The sequence below is a fragment of the Bombus terrestris genome, chromosome 6, assembly GCF_910591885.1.
Source record: "Bombus terrestris chromosome 6, iyBomTerr1.2, whole genome shotgun sequence".
In the NCBI taxonomy this organism is placed as follows: domain Eukaryota; kingdom Metazoa; phylum Arthropoda; class Insecta; order Hymenoptera; family Apidae; genus Bombus; species Bombus terrestris.
The window spans coordinates 14,427,536-14,451,984 of NC_063274.1; the positions used below are offsets into that span (position 1 = coordinate 14,427,536).

At 33.3% G+C, this 24,449-nt stretch overlaps 2 protein-coding genes across 3 annotated transcripts; one reads left to right on the forward strand and one right to left on the reverse strand.

Moving 5' to 3' along the window:
* Positions 1–4,521: 4,521 nt before the first annotated feature.
* On the reverse strand, positions 4,522–9,673 carry LOC100643805 (arrestin domain-containing protein 17). Of its 2 annotated transcripts, none has more exons than XM_003396189.4 (7): positions 9,053–9,673; positions 7,084–7,239; positions 6,803–7,014; positions 6,335–6,517; positions 6,040–6,251; positions 5,464–5,651; positions 4,522–5,353 (listed from the first exon to the last, which is right to left on the reverse strand). In XM_003396189.4, exons 1-7 carry the CDS (start codon positions 9,165–9,167, stop codon positions 5,220–5,222), a joined length of 1,200 nt encoding a protein of 399 aa, XP_003396237.1. In that variant the 5' UTR covers positions 9,168–9,673; the 3' UTR covers positions 4,522–5,219. The 2 variants fall into 2 exon arrangements, with proteins under 2 accessions (XP_003396237.1, XP_012165035.1); XM_012309645.3 differs by lacking the exon at positions 9,053–9,673 and adding an exon at positions 8,792–9,013.
* A 3,003-nt stretch (positions 9,674–12,676) lies between these two features.
* On the forward strand, positions 12,677–21,594 carry LOC100643693 (synaptotagmin-4). Its single transcript, XM_003396187.4, has 6 exons — positions 12,677–12,879; positions 14,456–14,770; positions 15,610–15,971; positions 16,634–16,792; positions 17,480–17,797; positions 19,769–21,594. The coding sequence occupies exons 1-6, from the start codon at positions 12,828–12,830 to the stop codon at positions 19,886–19,888; spliced, it is 1,326 nt and encodes a 441-aa protein (XP_003396235.1). The 5' UTR covers positions 12,677–12,827; the 3' UTR covers positions 19,889–21,594.
* Positions 21,595–24,449: the final 2,855 nt, after the last annotated feature.

Consider the following 24,449-nt stretch of genomic DNA (forward strand, 5'->3'; position numbering starts at 1 on the left):
CAATTTGTACTAGTTTACTATTTACTATTTTGTTTATAAAATTCAATAAATTGAAATATATTATAGCTAAATATAAAACACAACAAAACAAAAAAAATATATAATTAACTTAGAAGAATTTAGAAAGGGAACTGTATTTTATACAAACATGTGTGGCTGGTCAGATGGCTAATTACGAATAAGCTAGACTATCCGTTCATTTTATGTCAAATAACACGGTAGAGAAAGGAAAATACACCATTCAAAATAAATTAGAGGATCAAGTTCCTGAACAATTTAGGAAAGTGAAACGATGAAGGGATGAAAGAAACATGGCATACTCTGAGTGATAATGACTTTTTAATGGACTAATTTTGTATGCTAAGGCTTTCAAGCTACTAAATTTAATATCAGTAAGGATAATTTATTGTGTTGAAATCTTTAAAATATTAAACGTTGGAAAATTGTAGTTTTTCTTATATGAGTATAGTAGCATTTTTTAACATACAGTGACAAAATTTTATTATTTTCAATTAATTTTATTAATAATTTTTTACATCTTCCTTTTTACAATTTTTTTACATTTTATAAATTTTTTTAGTTTCGAATATCATAATTGGTAGAAACAGATAAAAGTTCCTCTCTAAATTTATAAAAATGATTAAATCTGTACTATACAATAATTATAATCGCAAAAAACTTTAAATTTTGATTGCTGTATATCCATTTCATAGAAATTTTACACACATTACGTACCTACCACTTTATACTTTCCAATTCAAATTGCTTACCTACTCATCTACTGCACTTGTTTCGTTCCATACGAATTACAAATAACTGCAAAATGACACGATAGCGAGTACATACATATTTACATATATGCTCAAATAAGATGCATTTTATTATCTATTCATTACTTCGAGTAAGGAAATTAATATGAAACCATCAGAATGATTAATTGGTGAAGAATTTCAACACGATTGATATATTATTTTATACGCATTACATTATACTTTATAATATAATATTTAATACATAATAAATAAAAGTATATATATATTAAAAAGGAGAGAATACATAAATTAATATGTTAATTCTAAACTTCAATCTTGCAATATTCAATCGCACGATCGTAAAAAGAATTATCATGCAAATTGAAATATTATTTTCAAACATAAAAGAATTACTATTGCAATTAAATTATCATCCGAATGGTCATATTTTTACGGTTGTCGGTTAAAGACACGTGTGCCCCACGCAATGATTCTTCATAATGAAAATTTTCAAACAACTGGACGAAAATTAGCCTACCTCTATCGTAATCCATACTATCATTGCTAGTTGAACATCCGCACAAAAGTTAGACCATAGTCTACGAATATTTCATTTGCTACTCTCAAGGACGCAAAACCGTCCCAGTGATACTTCCACGTAATCGATCAGCCTTAGACGGCCACTTAATTTTCCGGTATGTTTCAGGGCTTACATTTTTCCATACTTGTTTTAAAATCGAACTTCGCCCACAAACAATCACAAATGTGTTCTCAATTAGTAAACAAACCGCAGATATGTCATCTTAATAATGATCGTGTGAAAGCTTATAATCTAAAATTTTCATATTATCAGTGTCGTTGCCAAAAAGGAGTTAAAATACTATACTTCATTCACGTTTAAATCAATTTGAAACATGTAAATCACAACACAGCGGGTCTCTTACTTAGCAATCTCCGGTACCATAATCGTGTAAACACGACAAAATATCAAAATACCTGGGCATATTTGTGTAGCAATATGTAATTACCTCGATCGAGAGTAATCGTTGCCACGCCTTAGAAATTTGCTATTGCATGTCCAACGATATCGAACGTGGAATAGCGATAATACGTCATTCCACTGAGCCTCTATAAATTCCAAATATGGAAATTTAACCGGCTAAATTAGAGCATCGACGAGTCGAGCTGGACACCGTTCCGACACGTTCAATTATAAACCACGATGCTTTAATTAGCGACAACGTTTCGAATGTAACTTACGTAACAATAGATTATGGTTCAGCGGTAGGCTAAAATTAGTTAAAATTTAACGCCTCATTTGTCCAACTAGAGGTTAACACTTATGCGGTATATTGAACATCGCAATACGTAGTTATGTATTATACACGAGTAGAATTGAAACGTGATACGTCTGTGACCGCGATACGTCGATGTTTGACTCTTGCACGATATCAGACGAGGAGACCTCGTTAACACTCGAATCAACGGAGCTTCTGTTCGATCCACGTACAATAGGAATATAGTTCCATTAACTTAACCCTTTGTGTTCCTACAGTGGCTACGAAAAGTATCTCTACACCATTGTATTTAGTAGAACATTTATATAGCAATTAGTTAAGTTCGAGCACATGTCATTTCGTACAATAGTATTTTCATGTGACTGCAAAAAAAATGTGTCATTAGGAAATAAGGGTATGCACAAATACTTTTTGTCACTACTGTTCATCGAACTAGACGTGCAATTCTGATTCTGTCTCAATTTTCCTAGCTTTTGTATATAAGATATACAAAATTTCTGTTATATTAGAACTTTCGCAAATCTTCACGCCATGCAAGTGCGCTATAAATAAAAGAAAGTTCTTTCGTGCTATACGACAAAATATTTTTCGTTCTAATTTAGAAGGAACAAAAGTAGGAAAGATCTGGGGATATGTTAGCTATACTAGCATATAAGAGTTAATAAGGAATTTAAGTTTGGTGTAACCGTACTCGATATCATTTCTATTCAAATTTCTCTGGTCCAATCGAAGGTCCGTCCATTCATGAACAGTACTATATGAATTTCTGCAAAAATATTTGTATATACTTATAAAGCAATTAAAGTTGTTTCTAAAAATAATGAACGAAAATTCAGTGAAGAATTAAAATAATTGATATGCGAAGAAAAAACGCGAATGAAATTATTTTGTTTGATTACTAGTTTTAAATAAGGAAACATTTTTATTTCCTTATTTTTATATATTATATTATGAGTTGAAAGCTATGCATCATACTTCTGAGAGTTCGCGGCCAGTTAGCAAATCAAGGCTTAGTGAGCCGAGAGGAGTGGACGGGATAGTAGCGGTCAGTTGACGAGAGAAATCGAGAATATTTATACAGATTCATTAAGAACAAGTATTAAGAGCCAATCTCATTACTGTGAATACGAGAAAATCTTTTTGAGTTCATTTCAAATGAAAAATTGCAAATAATAATTGTATTGTTAGCGACAAAGATTATTTTCTGCAAGCTCTCCGGTGTTTCATTTCAATTTAAATAATACGTAATTCCGCTATAAAATCAAAGGGGAAACGCAGCGGTTCTATCGATTTAAAGTTGAAACTTAAAAAATAAGGCGACCCCGTGAATCGAATTTAACGTTGTGCCACTGATAGGATCCGTTCCGCAATAAAAATGTAGCAGCACGATATCGAGTCATGCATTGTCTAGATGCAGCAAATAGATAAGAAATACCGTGTGTGACGAATCATTCCTCGATATGACGAAGTTACCGATAGAGATCTTTCCGCAAAACACGATTAACATGAAATCAATAGACACCCTGAACGCCCATGTCGTGACCAGAGAATAAGATATAAAGCGTTTTTATTTTTTAACACAGTTATATTATTCATTTTTCGATGGAATTAGATTCATGAACAAAAAAAGTAATCGGCTAATTTAATTGATAAATTGCTATATACTATTATAGTTTACATATACTGAAACTTAAGATTTTAAGTAATTATAATCGCATGAAAAGCGTCAATAGAACGGGAAATTTTAGTTCGTTAAAAATTTTGATTAATTTACAATTATTTGAAGAAATTCATTTCATTTGTTTAATTCATTTTTAATTTAAGAAATTGATTTTAATTTATTGGAGAGAGTTATTCGTTTAATTCTCGGACAGACATTTACGCGTCTACCGTAACTGCAGTAGGTAAGAACATTCCTGCACAGACAAGGTTGAGTAACTGGGACTTTATTAAAGTACAAGACTGAAAAGTAAGGTCAGAAATGAGATGAAAGTAACTGTAATCTATTGAGCATGCAATAGTATATAACATTTCCGAAATGTTTTACTCGTACATTTTATTAAATATTAAATATAATTTTATTGATAGAATAATAAAAATAATAACACACGAAGGACAAGAATTATAGAGAGGAGATATTTATTTATCTCTAAAATTGATTACTTTATTATATGAAAAGATAATATGAAATAAGACTTAATCAAGTGTTGTAGTATACTTATAAATATCAAATTAATGAAGATATTTATCGTAGAATGGAAACTAATGCCTGCACAGTAAACGATTGTATCCTAATTGCATTCTATTTACTTATGTAGAATTTTTTGTAATAATTCAGTAACATTATAACGTTTAATCAATTTGGCATATAAAGTCAACCCTGTACTTATATATAGGCAATACCAGATGAGAGCAATTATCCCTTAATAACAGTTAATATAATTCAACAGTATATAATTAAATATCGTAAATATATGAAAAAGAACGTTTTATTAACAACAAGATAGATACAAATACAAATTTAGGGATTTGTATCTTCATTATACACAATATATTGATATAACTAATGATAGCATATAATTAAATACATATAAAAATGTGACTCGAACAAATTATCATAAAAGCTAAATGTTCTTGTATCGGCAGTTTAAAAATATTAAATATTGCTTTAGATTGTAGTCACTCCTACGAAAAATATCATAGAAAAATATGCATAGTATTTTTTTTGCATTTTGAGTATTTTCTAATTGTGCGCCTTAATTAATCAGAACGATTTCTTCGTTGCAGAAATGCAACCTTCAAAACTAATTACAATGTTTGACATTAGTGGTATATAACTAACCCGCATCTCAATTAAAAAGTAATATCCCTAATGAGAAATTACATAAATTAAATTATACTGTCATTCTTATGCTTTAAATAATTATTTTCTTGGGATTTGCTTTGGTTAATTATTTTGCCCGCACCCTTCTGTTTTAAAAAAAGTTAAACAAGACGTGCTTGAACAACTCTTAATTCAGGCTATCAGCTTAAACGACATACACAATCGCGAGCTCCTAATTTTTTTCAAAGCTCCTAGGATCTGTTTTACAGACTGTAATATGTAACGCGCGTATAACTTTCGCTTTTCTTTTTCAAAACATAGCACCAAATTATTTCATTTCCTTGTTTACTGATTCGCCGCAAAATTGAACACGGGATATTTTGGCGCGAAACGATTCGACACACCATAAATATACTCGGATTCACCACGTTCCCACAGACTTCTAGCACCATTGGTTGATTCTTCGTACGATGGTGGAGCTATATAATTTTATACATTAACTACTGTTAAACTATATCCTTTCTTAGAATATAATAGTTTAATTCATTAAAACTATATAATTATAAGAAATACATGAAAATATTCTTACGCAGATTAGGATACAAATTCGATGGTGGACTTCCGTCAACGCTTGAAAGTGGAATTCCTGTCGTTGTCCATCCAATTTCTGAAGGTTGTGGATATCCTTCGGCCGATGGAGCACTTGGAGTTTGATAATTTACTAATGGCACCGTGCCCACGAATATAAGGGTGTTCTGCGTCAAATTTCGATGGTACCTAACATAGAATCAACCGCTTTAACTCATTCAAAAACATTTTAACGAGCAACTAGAATCGGTTTTATAGGGCCAATTTTCCATTGTGTCGTTCAATTGCCATTCTTTGCACATCACTCGATGAGTCATAGTATCATCGTATCATACAAATAGTGAATAGCACTGATTTATTTATAATGTTTCACAAATGTAATAGCGCATGTATTTAATTTCACTTGAAACATGTAACGTTAAAAAAAATTCTCTTATAGTAAAATTAATAGTATACAAATTAATAACTTTTGCGTATATAAAAATTAATTAATTCGCAAATAAAATATTTTGCTACCTATTCTTCTACCTATTCTTCTAATATTCTTCTACCTATATATAAGGTAACATATACTAACCATCCTGAAACACAAGCCACGACTTTAAGATTATATTCCAGATCAATAATTCCACAATTCGTCAAGTTCGATGGAGGAAGTGGAGGTATATCGAGCTTCTGTTCATAATCTGCATTTCCGCGTCCTTCGACGGGTCCTTTAGCAACTTCCGCTATCACGATTTCCTCCGTTTTAGTATCCGTGGTCGGTGTGGTAGCCCGAAAAGTCACGATCTAGACTTCATGTGATTCCATTATTATCTCGAAATATTTTCACCGATATCGCATATTTATCAGCATCATCAAACTGTATATACCTTACACAAAATGAGTTTTACAGTCTCCACAGTGACTCCTGACAAATTTTCAACGTTCACCTTTATTGGCATTGTTTGACCTGGTACGTATCCCCTCACTGGTAACGAATAGTTAACAGTTAATGATGGTGTTTCGCAACATAAGCAGCAAAACGTCTTACTCATTTCTACTTGCACTTTTTCCTGAAAATGTATTCGTTTCTTTATACCATAATAAAATTTTACTAAATCAACTGTACGTGCAAAAATTAAACTATGAAACATAATTTTGCTGCAATTTTTATAAATTTTAAATATGAAAATTTTCACTCTCGATTTAATTTTCTACTTCGAAATGTATGCTAGATTTTAAGGAACTGAGTGTTCCCATAACTGTTTAACGAATGTCAATTACTCGTAGCTTCAATTTCAATCGTGAAACGTTCACTAAATGTTCACTGAATGGAGAATTTTCTGATGAATACGTACCGAGGATCTTACTTCTTGATTAAGGTCAAAAGGCGACACTACTGTAAAGGGGCTCTTTACTTCTTGATCGAATTTCCAAGGGCGATCCAGAGTCGCTTTGACCGTATACCGAACGTGGCCAAAATCGGATTCGAAACTGCTGGGTAAATTCATGGGTAGAATACATTGAAACGGGAATTTATGCTCGCCGCTTTGTATCTCGATTTCACCTCCTAAAGAAAATTTATTACTTTTTCCAATGAAAGTTCTAACCAATGAAATAATTTAAGGTAAAATTTTACCAGAAGCTGATCCAACAAGATAATACTTTGTATCGAAGTATTCTTCATGTGCGGTGACCGTCTGAGTTCCATCTCTGTACTGTCCTCTCTCATCCATATCCTGTTTGTCTGTTGTCCAACATGTGTTCGCCACACCTTTTATTTTTACACATATGCCTGGAAAAATAATGAAATTGTTATATATTATTATTAATCAATTGATGTTTCTCTTACATAAATTATAGAATATCGTATACATATGACATTCTATATTATAAAGAAAAATTACATATAGTTCAAATTCATCAATCTTAGTTTCATACTGCATACGGTAATGGCTTTTAAATTTATCTAATTGAAATCACATATTGATTTAAATACAATTGAATATAATTGTACTCCGATACAATATCAGTAAGATTGAGGTATTGTTTTTGTGAACATTGAAAACTGATTATTACTTTCTTCACATCTTCGCTCTAGGTAATATAGATGTAATTTAATATTGAAATTAAATAGTTTTGTTACTCCATTTCATTGTGTATGATATAAATGTATATATAATATGTGATAGTATACATTGCCTTGTATGGTTCTAACGTTTAACTCGATTTCAGATAACTCTGAATAGCAAAATTATCAGAGCTCCATGCTTTCAATTATTTAAGGCGTTTCACATTGCTCGGTTTAAACAGAAAGTGACACATTTTTGAAATTACCATTAACAATGAGATAATGGTGTAAAATTAACCGCGAGCCAACCGCAAGTCGATGCTAATAAAACATTACATCAACGTCAAATAAATGTCAAGAATATCGCACCACGAAAGAATCCTATATAATATTTCTATGTGGCTGACATAAATTTAAAATATAAATAGCATCGCTTATAGAAGAAACGTTCATGATGTTTTAAAAATGTTACAAGAATGAAAGGTGATAAGGCATAAAATCATAAAAATAATTAGCAAAAATAAGCAATAATAATATATACAAATTTCAGAAAAATTAAATTAATAACAATACTCGTATCATATGTGACACTGTAATACAATAGCAAATAATGATATTAAATAATATTACAGCAAAGAAATAGTACCAATACTAAAATAGAATATTAGCTATAGTAAAGTAATTAGAAGAATATTGTTATATATAATATAGTAATACAATACAGCGTGACGAAAACAAGTGTTCCACGGCCGATCGCCACTGTTCATTTCCACTGTGCGGGTGTGTATGGTCGTGCTATAATTAAACTACACCTTACCACAAAGAAGAAAAAAATATTCTCCACAGGAATGCGGCGACAGGAGCTCGACAATATACATCGAATATCATTTCGAAATTAGAAGGAAACTTAGAATAGAACATGCTCCTACATAAGCAGTATACGGAGAATGCATCTAATATTATACATAGTTTCTCCCACACTCAAGTAATAGTTCTTTGTTCCACATTCGCTTTAACTTTTTAGAGTTCTTACAGATAGGAAATCATTTAACAATATTTCCTTAATAGAAAATACTAAATAATTTCACTTTTTCCTTTGCTACTTAAATTTGAGCAAAACTTATTTTTCTAAATGTAAAATGTTTTCTAAATGTTTATAGTCATTCTTTAATTCTTCAAAGGCCTTTTTCATTTAAATTACAAATCTTTCTTCGTTTAAATTATCTAACTAAACAAAGAATACTATAAACAATTCTCGTTACTTCTTCGTACTTACTGTCACTACCTCTCCTTATTTTCTAATACGGCATATATCCTCGAATCTGCAAAATGCACTACACATCATGATCTGCCCGGCGACACATAGCCGTATTTCCAATAAGAAAGCCATATGAATGTCGCGTATCTCGAACACTTAGAAACACCTGTCGATCTCTAGATATTACTAATCGAGTATATACTATCACATATTACTCATCCGGAAATAAGATCGTCTGACTGAGTCACTCGACAATACTTTCGAATATGCATAACATACCACGAATCTTCTTCGTACTGTTTAATACCACGATGATATTTCCACTGACAGTCTGTCCTGGATAATAAGTCGCCCAAGGATTGTCGTAGATTATTCGGAAATCCTTTAATCCCATGTCTGTTGCGACACGGTCACACCTTTCACGATCACTCGATTTATAAATTCGTCTTGTTTCTTTATTTATTAATTATTCCAGTGACGTTCTGGGATAGATATGCGATCGTCCAACATACGGTCGTTCATCCGTCGTTCTTGTTCCACACACTGAGCACACGCAGCGCGGCTATATCGAGCCGCTCGTAAAAGCCGGTCTGATCGTAGTTACGAGTCCACGTTACTACGTACCATTCGATATTTGTCTTCTGCGCACATACCAACTGACGCAGTGCTGGTAGAACGATGCTACAGGTCATTTCAAACGGATTATTGACAACGGCGCTTGTTACTCACGCGCTGAAAAATCTAAAAGAGAGGTTATAATTCAAAGAGAATTGGAAAGTGACGTTAAATTCAATATTTACTGTTTTGCTACACTTTGATCTTAGCTATCAGGCCCAGCAGTGATAAAAAGTAAGGTAGCGTTAGATTCGTTATGTGCTATAAACTGCACTTCGATCATTGGTATCAGACTGAGAAACGATAAAAAAAGATCAAGGTGCAGTAGAGTAGTAAATGATGAACTTAACGTCACTTTTCAATTTATCACTATTTTACGTATTATAATATTTGCTATTATATCGATGATACGACTGCTCCGTGGTTAACGTGCATGTCTGTTATCTGCTTCTATCAATGCAGTTGAAATGATGAAGTTTCGTAAAAGATATGTAATACAGGAAGCAAAACAAATGAGATAATAATTGAAATAATTTCTCTCATCATTTTGGTACACATCTTTTTCCAGTTTTTAAGCATCCTGTATATCCACACTGCGTCAACGATAACGTGAAAATTCGACGATTATGGAAGAATATTATACCATCAATATTTATATGACCATTTAGAAGCTCCTGGATATTAGTACTTTTAAAATTATGCTCACCACTTTTGAAGTTTCCCATATATACGCGTTCTATCAATGATGACGTAATAACATTACGTTGGCCCCATTGGTTAAGCGTGGATAAACATGCGCTCAAGTAAAGTATTTCCACGTATCATGGCGCTGTAGCCTCGTGATGGAAACGCGCATGCTTTTATTCAAGTCTAATGACGTCATAGGCGGATAACAGATAAGATAGCGATGATGTAATTGACGAAGACGGCTGATAATAAAGCTAACACTTATCCTCAAATAGTCGGACTCTTCCAATTTGTTAAGATAATTAAACGAGTCATCACTTTTATCGGTTATCTACTTAAATTATAATTAACGGAATGATCAAATTTCGTTTATACGATAGTCCTTAATATAATTTGCATTTAAAGAGATCCTAAATTTTCTATCAATGATATGTCGCTAAAAATACCAATGATTTAAAATTAATAGCTATTTTTAGAAATTACTTTCAAATACAACTGTTTTATTTTTAACACCAAGATATTTTATAGATCATGGGGAAAATACCAAAAGAGTAATCTAAAAACAAAAGTAAAAATTAAAACGTCAAACAATAAAAATAAATATCGATATAAAATAATGATTGCAAATGAAAATTATAAGTAGAAAAGTACAAAATTATTATAGATAAACTTTTTCAAGAGATGCATTTACGTAAAAAGTATATATAAAAACCAATTATTAATAAGATTCGAATGAATTTCTGTATTTCGATTGAAAATCTATTCTATTCTTTTCTAAAAAAAAAGGATTTACGCGATCGTTAAAGATTTAGTAATAATTTCTATAAAAGCTTGAAAATGAGAGCAGTTATCTGTCACTCACGTAATCCCAATTCGTTTAAAAAATGTAGTAGATGTGCACGCGTCGTGTCGCGCTCTACGTACACGATATTTTACGGAAATTTATTTTCACGTCGAACATCATCGCTTGTGTTTTCGGACACAGAAAATACGAACCTGTCCACGTGAATGAGAAGGTTAGTATTCGATCCTCAAAAATATTTCACAGTTACGAATACACTCGTATGTATGCGCAACACGGCCTTCATCGATATTTCGATCCAGTGGAAGTAATATTTGTATGAATAAATTTTCGACAAATTTGATACGAAGAAAAATTTAACATTACAAAAGGCAAGAGATATATTTCTAAAATATTGGGCGGTTTTAACAAATTTCTTCAATTTAGACAAAGAAATTGTTTGTATACGTATATTTGACATATATTTCTGAGATTATAAATGTAAGAAATATGACGTTCTAATTTAATTAGTAACATAAAATTCGCAATTTATGCGTGATTCGTGCCATCATACGAATGTTAATTTATTCGCTTAATTAGAAGGTTGAGGCGATAGATGACTCATAGAGACTTATCTTCCGTATGTTAGCTGTAATGTAGATCGATAATTCAAAACAGAACTCGCGCGAAGTGGATTAAAGTTGCAGTTTTACTTTTAGTCTCACCTTTCCCTTCGACTTTGATGCTTTCTCCATTTTACCGAAGGGGTGAAAATAAATTAACTTTAATAAACATAACTAATATAAATATGATAATAATATCGTCCGAAGTAAATAATTAAAAATATCGCGGCATAATTCTTCCGGAACATGCAAAATTTCTATATTATTAGTATTTATATAATAATTTCTTCGGTATTACTATATCGCAATATTTTTATCGATATTTCAAAACGTATTAATGAAGATTGTTAAAACAAAACATTTAAATTATAAATATGTAAGCACGTCAGTTTCATGCAGAAGGGTCCATTGTATCTGTAGTCCACGCCCAAATATAAATATAGATAGATATTATCTATTGTTTCCTTAAAAATCAGTACGTTCCCTAGGTCGCTATTGGCCGTAACATTGCAAAAACAAAAATGAATTCCACTATGAAATATTCTGACGGTTACAAAACCGTATGAATATGCTTTCAACATAATGACTAAACGATAAAAGAAACATACATATTTGTATCGATACTTTATATTAAAAATATAGAGGGGAATCGATCCTAAAAATAAGAAAAGGGAAATATCTTTACGCTCAACCAAAATTATCAACGATAAAACATGTTATCATTCAGTCCTCGCTATCTCTAAACTCTTTCTCAATTGTATCACGCTCACCGTGACACGTCAAAAACAAAACATCACCTTAACTCTCTCGGGCTTCAAAATCCCAGGATTATAAGAAACGCGCACAAATCTTTTAATTCCTCTTCCCTTTTCCCTGAAATCCCTCTTCCATCATGAGTCATTCTTCGTGGGTAATAAAAACTAGTCGTCCTATCGTTTCTCAGAATATCAGTTCTAAAACCAAGCTACTCCAACAATCGATATCCCGTCGATTCGACCCCTGGTTGCGCCACTTCCCCTCAAGTGCATCATCCTGTGAAATCCTTCGTTACCTGCAGGGACGGGGGCCCTTCTTTCGTCGTACGACCATCGAAACAGCATTGTCCCTGGCGTCATGGTCGTCGTCACCGTCTTGATCGTCGGCGTCGTGGTCGTCGTTGGTTCCTTTTCCAGCGACGTCTATTCCGCGCAAGCCCCGGACGTTACTATTGATCGGAGCATTTCGTCCGATGGTCGCCTCAGAATACCACGAACGGTCCGCACGCCGTAAATATTCGTTCAGTGCGTCGTGGCCGAGTAACTTACGCGGATAAAAGCGTCCAAATAGACGGAGGAAAACGTGGCCGAACATGGTCGGAGGAGTGACGGAAGACGGACCTGTGATTCGACCCGTCGATTTCGGTGAGTGGACCACGTTTACGTGAAATTCGACTTGCCTTAGCCTTTTTTGCGTATCTTCTTCGAACCGGGCAATCCTCGTGATTCAACCGACATCGATCCTCCTTCGCAACCACGATTCCGAGCTCTTTGCTCGATTTACGCGATTACACCATCGTGCATCGCTTCTCCTTCTTTCGGGGATACTTCGATTTCGAAGATGCCATTCGACTGATTCGAATGGGACACTGGTTCAGGATCGAGGAAATCGTGGCGCCGATAACCGCAGACAGCTGTTACACCGCGTAATCTTGTGCATTTCGTGACTGGGTGTTTCCATCGATTGCAATCGCTTTTATTTTATTTCTTCTCGTTGTTTCTAGCTGCTTGTAGTTGAATCAAAATAAATTACTTTCGAATTTGTTCTCGTTGCTTCGTACCGTTAGCTGCTTGTAGATGAGTCAACGTGGACTAACTACTTTAAAATTATACATGTAATCGCAATGGTTGATGAATGATTTAATAAATTGCTTCAATTCGACAATGTATGCATATAGTGGAGGATGATTGATTTTACGACTAACGACACACAACAACATGTGATATTTGTCAGTCGATGCTTGTATTATCAGTATCAATTAGTTCACGTATATACGTAGATTCAACGGTTGATGCTGTTTTGGGATGTTTTGGGGTCGACGTTGTGAACCCATACGGTTCCATAATTCGTTATAGGGAAACTTGATGACCATGTTATTCGTGATAGAGTATAAACTTAAACACAGCACCCTGAATAAGGGATGAAATTCGAGTGTTTCTTATAACATTTCAACGAAAACGTTATTAAGATAGATATAAAAATAGCATAAATTTTATTTTAGCAACATCGCGTGACTTTTATTGGAACTCGTCTTCTTTTTAATCGATTCGTGACGTTTACGGAGTTTGATTAAACTAGCAAATAAGACGCGCACGTTGTCACGATGATTCAACGTTGCCAGGATTTTCTATTAGTCAGCAATGAGAGACTAACCTTCCTATGAAATTCAAATCTTCTCTGATCGATATATATTTTCGTCTTCGTACGAATTAATTTCTTCGATGCTAATTGCGCAAAAAATATAACTACAGATTTTAGATAGATATTTTCCTGACCTGCAGTTCTCATTAACTACAACCGGTTGCCACTTGCATTCAAGCGCGTAATGGAATTAAAACACGCGATAAGAAATTAAATTAAAAAATATTCTTTTATATTCAGTGAGAAGAGTAGGTTAAAATATAAAACTGAGAATGTTAAATTAAGGGAAGAAAGATGTGTTTAATCTTTGTCGTAAGTTGAGGTCTTAAGAGCAAGAAAATTCAAAAATACGACACATATTTACAAAATGTTATAAGAAATACGATACCTTCCAACGTCATATACTTATATATACGCATGTAAGTACAGTAGTTTTAAACATAAAATACACATACTTGATTGCTAATTCCTCCATAATGATCGTTCACAAGCGAAACGAGTATTAAAAACAAAAATTCAGTGAACTACCGATAAGTAAAAAGTAACAGAATTTCAAGGAAAAATATGCGTGAATTTCAGTGTCGACGACGACCGTAGTCGCACTATGTATAGGAGCCGTTTTCCTACTTTGCGCCGTCGCCATGACCTGGTGGCTTTGTCGACGACGTCGTGAACACACCAAGCTGAACTCCGACAAGTCCCTGGCGTTCAGGCCGCCCCACAGAAAACCGACAGCAGTTAAAAGTCCGGGTAGTACCAGCCACTACCTGAAGAAGAGTCCCAGCCCGACTGGACTAGCCAAGAGTCCTCCTGGTTCAGGTGGACAGACGCCCAGCCCGACCGGATCCCAGTCGTCGAATCCTGGATCACAGCCAAGAACACCTCAGGGTACAGGTATAAATCTTCGTTTAAGTACGTTTATTAACACCCTTTTCTAATCTAACAATCGAGTCGGTCAAAAATGCACAATTTTGTTTTCAGCGGAATTATTTCCTAGCTATGTATTAATACATTCTTCCGTAATTTTAATTCTATATCTTACGTTTATAATACGACAAAATGCAAAACACAAGGTAGGAAATGAAAAAAGTAAGCGCTTTTTTATAAATACGAAAACGTGATTGTTTATTTGTACGAAGAATGAATTAAAAATGGTTAGCTGGCGGTTGACACGGGCTTGTGCGCTTTGAACGATTAGCTGAATAACACGAGCGTTAAGGGGTAACGCGTTGATAACCATTTAACTTGTACAAAATTTAATACCTCCGGTTATTATTTCCGTAATTGGATACAAGAATCGGATAAATTTTAACATCTTTACTTTTACTATCAAACCTTTGGCTATTTAGCCGTCGATATCGCGTCGTAAGAAACGAGTGAAGATATATATACAAGCTTCTTTCTACAACCTTGGTAGCTGAAAGACGTTTGCTACGGTTTAACTTAGAAGCAACACTTCCGTCCTCTCTTGGAAGTTCATTTAAAATTCATTCCAATTCTACGTAAAAGACAGTAGTCGCGGGAGGAAAAATTCTTGCTGTATAACGAGAAATTAGGACAAATAAATTCTAAAGTACTAACCACGTAAAATAATGGTTGATAGAAATTACTTTAAATTGCTAAATGACTGAATGTACTCGGCAGAGATTATTCCTAAGCCAGCGTATTAACATGTTAGAAGAGACTGGGTTATCGATGATTAAAATATCGGTTGCTCGTTCAATCAACTACAGGCACCCCGGCTCAGACACCTTCTGGCGAGGTTACTCTAAGCATCGAGAATGAACGGGACAAGGCGGAAATTGAGAACAACGAAAAAACAGAACGTAAAAAGAACCACGAAACAAAGAATAACAAAGGCGATATGGGTGAATTGGTATTCAAATTGCGGTACGTAAACGAACAAAATGCACTCGGAGTGACAGTGGTGAACTGCAAGGGTCTACCTGCGAGAGCTACCAGCGATCCTTACGTGAAATTGAAGTTGCTGCCGGATAAACAACACCAGGCGAAGACCAGGGTACTCAGAAACACCAGAGACCCCGTCTATGATGAAGATTTCACGTTCTTTGGAATATCTAAAGACCAGCTTCAGGTAACAAATTCTTTCTACTTTTTGTCTTTTAAAAAGCAACAATTAAATTACATATTTTTATTTGTTTATTTCTTTTTACTTTAATTTGTCGTTAATAATTAAATGGTATTCGAATGTTAAGAGCGTGAATCTTGAGAGTTTGTTAAGGACAATAGATCCAATGGACAATGGTATCCAATAATTTGCTTGAGATTACTTCTTTATTATTTACTTTCTTTATTGTCATCTCCAAACGAAGTGATAACAAATAATTGACGTTAAAACTAATGACTATAATGTTAAAGTGACTATACGATACAATATTTCTTGCTTAAGCTGCGTTAATACTTTTGTAAATATTTTTATTTTTTATTTTTCGTGTTTTGGTATATGTTATTATTTTATGTTATTGTTATTAATTAGACTTCGTTGCATGAAATGTTTGATTATTCTATGTCCATAGGAAAAGATGTATATGTGATGAATTTATAAAGATAAAAAAGAGAATGTATATTTTGTAATATATATAATATTTTAAATTCAAACTGAATTAAGTTCAGGACATAAATATTCTAAATTTAGAATTAGTCGAGTTCAAGATATAAATAAATATAAAGATTAGATCAATCAGAAAACGAATCGAGATATCTCATCGAAACGTATTTTTTCGTTATCGTTCACAGAAAATCAGTCTGCACTTTATAGTGCTCAGCTTCGATAGATATTCTCGGGACGATATTATCGGTGAACTGACATGTGCACTTTCATCAGTACCCGATTTGGAGAACGCTGATAACCAGGAGATATCATTGTGTCGAAAAATATGCCCTAGGAGTCTAAAGGTAAGAAACAAAACACTAATGAAAAATTAACTTTTTCAAGTTACTCTACTAATAGCTTGCAATTTTTATCGAATTTCACAATTAACGTTAATAAACTTCCGAAAAATTTTATTTCTCCGTTCTAACACGCAACACAACACAGTGAACAAAGATAATGCGGAAAATAAAAATTACAAAAAATTAAAGTAATTTGTATATTAACGTTTTTACAGTTCCTCGTGAAAGAAAGAAAGATACGAGAACGAATTTTATTTAATTAATTATCTAGCAAACAGATTGATCATCCAAAGCCATATCTTCATTTAAGAAACCATGAGAGCTTTTCGTCATATCAATAGGAAAAGGTACACGTTTGTTAATGTGGCAAAACTTGATGAAAAAGAGGAAAAGAAAGAGGCTAAAAATCCGGTCAATTTTATTCTTCCGTTCTAATTATTATTAACAAAACATTATTCGAGCTTCAATACAATAAAAGTCGAACGCGCGATGCAATAGAAATACTTTTTGCATTTTCTTTCCTACAAGCTACTCTAAACGTCGCGTTGAAGGAATTAAAAAAATGGTATCTTGATAACTATACAAATAGTATAAAATCTCTATTTTGTTATGACATGCCAATTTACTTGTCAAAAAAGAACGTTATATTTTATAGTGAAAGAAAAATTGAAATCATGTCTGTGATTATAGATTCAATCACAAGGCAGGGGTGAGCTGCTAGTCTCCCTTTGTTGGCAACCGATCAACAGCCGATTGACAGTGGTTGTGCTGAAGGCGCAGAATTTACCGAAGATGGACGTGACTGGGCTGGCAGATCCATACGTCAAGATCTATCTTTTGTATAACTCTCAGCGCATAGCAAAGAGGAAGACGCGTGTGAAGAAACGCACCCTTAGTCCGGTCTTTAACGAATCATTTGGTTTTGACATCCCGAACGGTGCTGATGGTCTTAACAACGTCAGCCTCGAGTTTATGCTGATCGATTGGGATCGCGTTACAAGAAACGAGGTACGTACCTTCAACCGTGTTTCTAGCTTACTACGTGTCACATTCGTTCCCCCATTTTGATCAGTAAATTCAATTATTTCTCCAACGTGCAACTTTCATTTGCAAATTTATCTCCTTAGAAATTATAATTTAATTACTAATATATTCTTATATACATATATAGCAGTTAGAGTAGATATTTTATTTATTTTCCATTCCTTTACGAACGAAATGTTGCATTTGTAAAACAAATGTTTCGTCAACTTTTCGATATCACAGCAATATTTCAATCTCAGTCGTATGTGATTAATAGTTTTCGATATAGTAACTTTACCGATAAAGTTTCGTGTATTTATATTTTGTGTTCAAAACCACCCATCGAATTATCCAATCAATTTTTGTACATCATCCATGAAATCATTCATTACTTGCGCTTCACCAAAAGATCAATTTCTAACTTGTTTTTCACGCGCACGACCTATAGGTAATGCATATATATGTGGATAATCACTGCATTATTTAGCGTTTCGTTACTATCCTAGTTAGAAGTGTATTTTTTAAGTGATTTTTTATGAATGAAGATAAAATTTTGGAATTAACTTTAGGATAATTTCTCTGGTTCATGACTTTTAGTTATAGTTTGAAATTTTTTAAATGATTTCTTTTTAAATGAAAATAAAACATTTTAATAATCGTTATACAGTTTGTGATTATTGGTAACGTTTGCATTCGTCAATCTTTTGAAATTCTAATTTGAATTAAATTAAAAGTTATAATATTAAAATTTAATAAAATTAAAATAAATTTGAAAGTTAAATTTTAGATTATAATTTTAAATTATAATGTTACATTTTTATTAAGTAACGTGTAAAAGCAAATCGAAGAGAGAAAAATCAGTTTCGCGAGGTCTGTAAAAAACCTAAGAATTCCTTCTACAGTTAAAGATATTACGATGTAACGTAGTATTATGTTACAAATCCTTCTCGCAATATGCAAAACGCGAAGCTAAGAATTTCTAGGAATATACCTACCAGGTAATTTCGTTCGTACCAGTGTTAGTCAACAAAAATGTATGTGATTGATCGAACAATTAAGTCATGCACATGCATACAGTGATACGTGTGTACGTATCATACTGTACGACCCTCAAACTGTAACACTATAGACAGGTATAGCGTGACGCGACTGAAAGTCGTAGACTCGCACGGTGTAGCGTGATTTTTCATAATTTTCTTACGTAACATAACACTAACTAAGCATGGCGAACTCTTATTCGATCGATAAATCAATCCGTGAACAATCCGAATTTTCAAAATGATTACCGCATGTCACGTTTTTATTTAGCTGTACGAAATACTCTATGAAATTAGGTCAAATTATATCCATAACATACCGAATAAATTCAAATAGTAATTTGATTAATCAAATAAAATCAAACGAAACAAAGCTGATAGCAGATCATTTAGTTTCGGGTTCTCTACAAAAAACACCAAGCAATATAATAATAATGTAAAATTTAAAAAATATAATAACAATATAAATTTGAACATTTGAAAGATTTTAATACGTTTACACATCGAAATACTGAGAAACGCTTTTAATAGGAAATATACGTAATGATAAATTACCGATTATTTCGTAAATTATTCAGAATTTTCAGCTTTCAAGTGGAAGATCTTTCTTGTGAGATGACGAAATTAACTTAAAACTGATTACTATACGCTTATACTATATAATACCCATTTACTTTACCTTCTATTTCAAAGTCAAAGTATTTATATGTAAATATATGATACATACATACAACATTTTTATAAATAACATAATTGAAGAACAATTAAAATCTCGTCTTATCTCGTGATTAATCTTTTACACTCCAGAAACTATAACAATTGTCAATTAATTTTAGAGAAGTCGTAGTTCGGTAAACTGTTCTGTAAACAAAAAATATATTTCTCATACCCATTATGCACATAATTGTACATTTTTTAGGTGATTGGGCGACTCGAATTCGGTGGACCGAATTGTAAAGGATCCGCTCTGAATCATTGGAGGGAAGTTTGTAGCTCACCGCAGAGGCAGATCGCCGATTGGCACAAATTAAGGGAGTAAAACTAGTCTCTCCCAGCCCTGTCAACTTTCCTAGAATCCCGTCTCCAACTATCCAAATGCCCCACGTCCTTCTCCATTGCGAAACCACTGATTCACCCCTTGAAACCCTACGATGAAGTAGGGTATCTGTTTTGTAAACCTAATACTCGATGTATATTAGGCTTGAAACGAGTGGCGGCACGTCCATCCGCGATCGATGCCACTGCGTATACACCGTGTGAAATGTTACTGTCTACTACTGTCTAGTAGTCGTCTAACCGTGTTACGTGTCGGCATTGTCGGTACGAGGCGTGCACTACGAAGAGCTACTTCTTATTATCCGATCAATTCTGAACGCAATTCGACTCGATAGCGAAACCACACCTGTTTTTCGTTTGGACACCGAACGAATTGAGATTATCGATCTTCCTCGTCAGCTCGAGTTCGTTGCGTAAGTTTTAAGCTTTCGTATTTTAAGTTTTAAGATTTTCACGCAACAGAAACACGCAAAATAATATCCACTTCTCTGGAGATGATATTGATAGAGCTATGGATGTATACTATTCAGAGAAACAATTATTCGCTGAAAAAGATAATGGACAGTGAGGATAAATTCAGGATCATTGATTTCGTTTGAGCAAATCGAGTTAGATCGTTCACTCTTCGAGCGTAGATCGCATCTTCGTTGATCGCAGTGGCAAACGATCGCGGGAGAAACGCATACAAAATGCTTTACGATATAAATATAGTTGTTAAGATTTCCGACCAGGTGGCAAAGGGAGGAGGGAAATGAAACAGTTAAATACAAAACTAATTTGCCGATTATTGAACATTGCTGCACAGGGTCGTACTATAGAAAATCAATGCTTTTACTCGGAAAGTTGAAAGAAAAATTCTTGATACTTAAGTGTATCTCGAATTCCATGCAAAACCTTTGATTTATAATATTTTATAATGCATATAGTTTGATTTGAAAAAGTTGCGAAAACTTACCCCGAAACGAGCAAATTTGAATATTTTATCAGCAATTAATAAAACTCTCACTAAAGTATAGTACATGAAAATTTATCTTAATTTTTGATTTATCTACTTTTCAATTTCGGTCATTGACTTCAATGATAAAAGCTTAAAGCTGATCTACGTGAATGTTTACGGAGAACCTTGTTTCGAACAATACATTTGTATTTTACGAAACAAGAGTGTTTCAATGAAAGTTTGTTACAGTTCAAAAATAATGTATGAAATTTGTATTCCATTTAACTCGTTTGGTTCTTTTTTAATGCAGACAAATGCGCTGCGAAAATTTCGCACGACCCTGTCAGATCACAAAAACCATCGGTTTTGGTGAAGTTAATGTGAATTAATCATAAAAAGAATATCGAAAATCACGCGACGCACTCGCAACTGTGTTTATCTCGTTCGTTGTGTAAATGCAAGAATCTCTCCAAAATATTCATCGAACAACAAATTACGATAATCGGGAACAATCTTTTAATATAATTTTCAGTCAGTGTCTACTCTTAGGAAAAAAGGAAAGAAAAGGAAAACAAGAGAAAAGAAGATATAGTGGAAAAGAGAAAATAGAATATTTAGTTTTGCTTCGATTGCTATTTCTTAATATTTATAATACACAGGATTCGGAGAATTAATAGAACTCTCCAAAGAGATATATATATATATATATATATATATATATATATATATATATATATATATATTAATAGATAAAAGAATAGAATACGGTTTTGGAGCGATTCTTGTATAGAACGTACGCAAACACTGGAAGACGTGGAGATGATACCGCTAATATCAAAAGCATTGATATAGTTAAAAACAATAATACGATTATTCGTTCCTATTCCAAAATTCTCTAACTCCACGTCAACTGGCCGAACGACAATTATAACTCGATAATTAATAATAAGGAAAGTTACGATCGCTGGTGAATACAGATTTCAGCGTCGATTTTTCGGAATATCGAAAAACTTCAAATAAAAATGCTTCTCCTCGAGATAAAATTCTTGGAGAACATTGAATAAGATTCTTGACGTGCTCCGGGAAAAAGCACTGTAACAAATGCATAGGAGGGAAGACACAGTATTGCTATAAAAGCTTCATGGTGCATTGAATTATTGAATTATCATTATTGTTGAATTATTTACGTTATATTTGTTGCAAATTTTCATTTCCTTCAAATATATATATGATTGCCCTTACTTAACGCTTTAACGAAAGCGAAGCATTTTCTTCTTCGTGTCATTAATAATTGTGGAACGGGGTCGAGGAATTGTGACGTTGTTTTGAAGTGCCAACGGAGACCGCTTCGCGATTGTAAATATGTAATTTACGTTTAAATGGAGGGGGGAAAAAGAATGATACGATGCTCTTTATTTAGTTACGACGAACCCATTGTGGTTTCAATTGCGATTAATGAAAAAATTAGAATTTATGACTATAGTTTATGAAAAGATTCCATTTACACAGAGTGCAACAAGAGATCAACCATTAAGTAGTGGATCTTGTTGAAATGTTTCCAGTAATAGTCGATTATTGTTGAAATGGTAGTAAAGATAGCAAAACACCGCTTTCAACGAATGAAAGTATTGTCGACTCTGCTTTACACTATTTAATTAAATATATTACTTTGAAAATGAAGATTTGTTACTTAGCAGTGTATTGATGTACCTATTGTTATCAATAGAGGATTATTTTTATTCTATTATCGTTGTACGTCTGAATTATTTGACAAACTTAGATATATAAGTAAGGGTACGATTAAAAACGATCCTATAATTGTTTAGAAGGGAAGTTAATAGCTTCTTAATCTGTTTTACCGAAAAGTAAATTAATGTAGATAAATATGCACGCGAGATATCGGCAATCGATACAATGAATTTGAATCGTATAAGAATGAGGAGTTTCTGTTTAAAGGCCCCGTTCGCATGTGCCGCAAATACAACACTGCAATGAATAACGAATATCGATTAAGTATTATGGTAGGCTCGAATTCACCGAAACTTTAAAGTTACTTTAAACTTGACATAACCTTTAACATACGGAACTTATACACGTGGATCAATTATGAGAATATCAGCTTCGTGACTAAACTGTAAAGTACACTAGATTACTGCAGCATAATCGACCACTGCTAATTACGAAATATTTGCTATGTTTGGAACATTTTTTCTGACGATGTGTTTAACGAAACATAGCGAGAGTCTCACGGTGAATGCAACAGAAATGTTCCTAGAAAGTAATCACGCATAATTCGATTAAGCGAATATTTTTAATGTACCGAACGTTTGATGAAAGGCAGAGCAACGTTTTTCAATGCAAAGTTACAAAAGTTTCACATTTTAGACATTATACATTTCAAAATATAATTTGTAGGTTATTGACAAACTTACAGTAAGTCCGACCTAGATTGCAATTTCATTCAATAAATCTCGTTTCCTTATTCCGTCACTTCGATTTAATTCAGATCCAGAGTTTAGAAAATTCCAGTTCCAAGTAAATCGACGTTAATATATTTCTTGTTTATGTAAAAGCAAGACAACCAACCACGTGATGTTGCATTTCATGATGAATGTCGAAGTAATGAAATTGTAATACAGATGCACTCGTAAAGTTATAAATATCAATGAAAGTGTTAAATAACATGCATCAATTATACCTTAAATACGAAGTATAAGTGAAAGCGAAAATAAGTCACATAATTATTTAACCGAAAAAGGGAATTTAAAACACGTAGATCGAATCAAGCAAGGCATGAATGAAATTTATTGGCTTTTATGAAAGTTTGAATTCGTTAAAAACGTGATATACCAGAACGGAATAAAAAGCACCGCCACAGAGGGTCGAATTAAACCAAGCAAAAATGTAATCTGTATTTCCTGTCCGTAAAAGGAAAGCGCCTGACGTGTAAAATGTTTAAATACATATGCGTGTCAGTCGGTAACTGGTAAGATACAAAGCAATTGCTTATTTTTTTATCGTAACTTTTCGCTCCATCGTCCTTCCTTTGCGAAAGATGCAATGGCAAGACCAGAAAGAGAGCTGCTAAGGCAAAGGGAGAAACCGATTCTTTGCAAAAGAGGAAGATGCAACGACAAAATGTGGGCATAGATCAGCACCAATAAAAAACGAAAGTAACAACAGGTACATCGTAATATATCACAAAAAAATTAAAAAAATACACCGAATACATAAATTTTCGTAATTAAATATAGTAGAAAGAAAAGAGAGAAACCAGAAGATCGGTACTATTGCGCACCATGGTGGAACGAAAGATAAAAATAAAACGGAATTACACGATCGAGAGTTTCAGGATATTTATTTAATTGCTATACAATTACAGATACAACTATATAAGAAACGACTATAATAAGTAGCACGTAGTAAAACATCTCATAAATATCATCTGTCGTTCTCCTTGAGCTTGCTATTAATCGTTCGACGATTTTCGAATAAGACAGCGATTTACCAATGCGGAAACCCAGCTTCGTGAGATCGACAGATGTGGTGTAACATAATGAACGTCGGTATGGAATGCTGGAAAATCACCGTTCTTGTCACAGTTCCT

Bases quoted from the DNA above. Each gene is read 5' to 3' on its own strand.
- LOC100643805 (XM_003396189.4), bottom strand. From the start codon at position 9,167: ATGGGATTAAAGGATTTCCGAATAATCTACGACAATCCTTGGGCGACT. The intron at 5,652-6,039 runs GTTAGTATATGT...ATTCTATGTTAG, and splicing joins GTGGCTTGTGTTTCAGGATG to GTACCATCGAAATTTGACGC. The intron at 5,354-5,463 runs GTAAGAATATTT...AAAATTATATAG, and splicing joins GAATTTGTATCCTAATCTGC to CTCCACCATCGTACGAAGAA.
- LOC100643693 (XM_003396187.4), top strand. From the start codon at position 12,828: ATGGTCGGAGGAGTGACGGAAGACGGACCTGTGATTCGACCCGTCGAT. The intron at 16,793-17,479 runs GTAAGAAACAAA...CTGTGATTATAG, and splicing joins TATGCCCTAGGAGTCTAAAG to ATTCAATCACAAGGCAGGGG. The intron at 17,798-19,768 runs GTACGTACCTTC...TACATTTTTTAG, and splicing joins ATCGCGTTACAAGAAACGAG to GTGATTGGGCGACTCGAATT.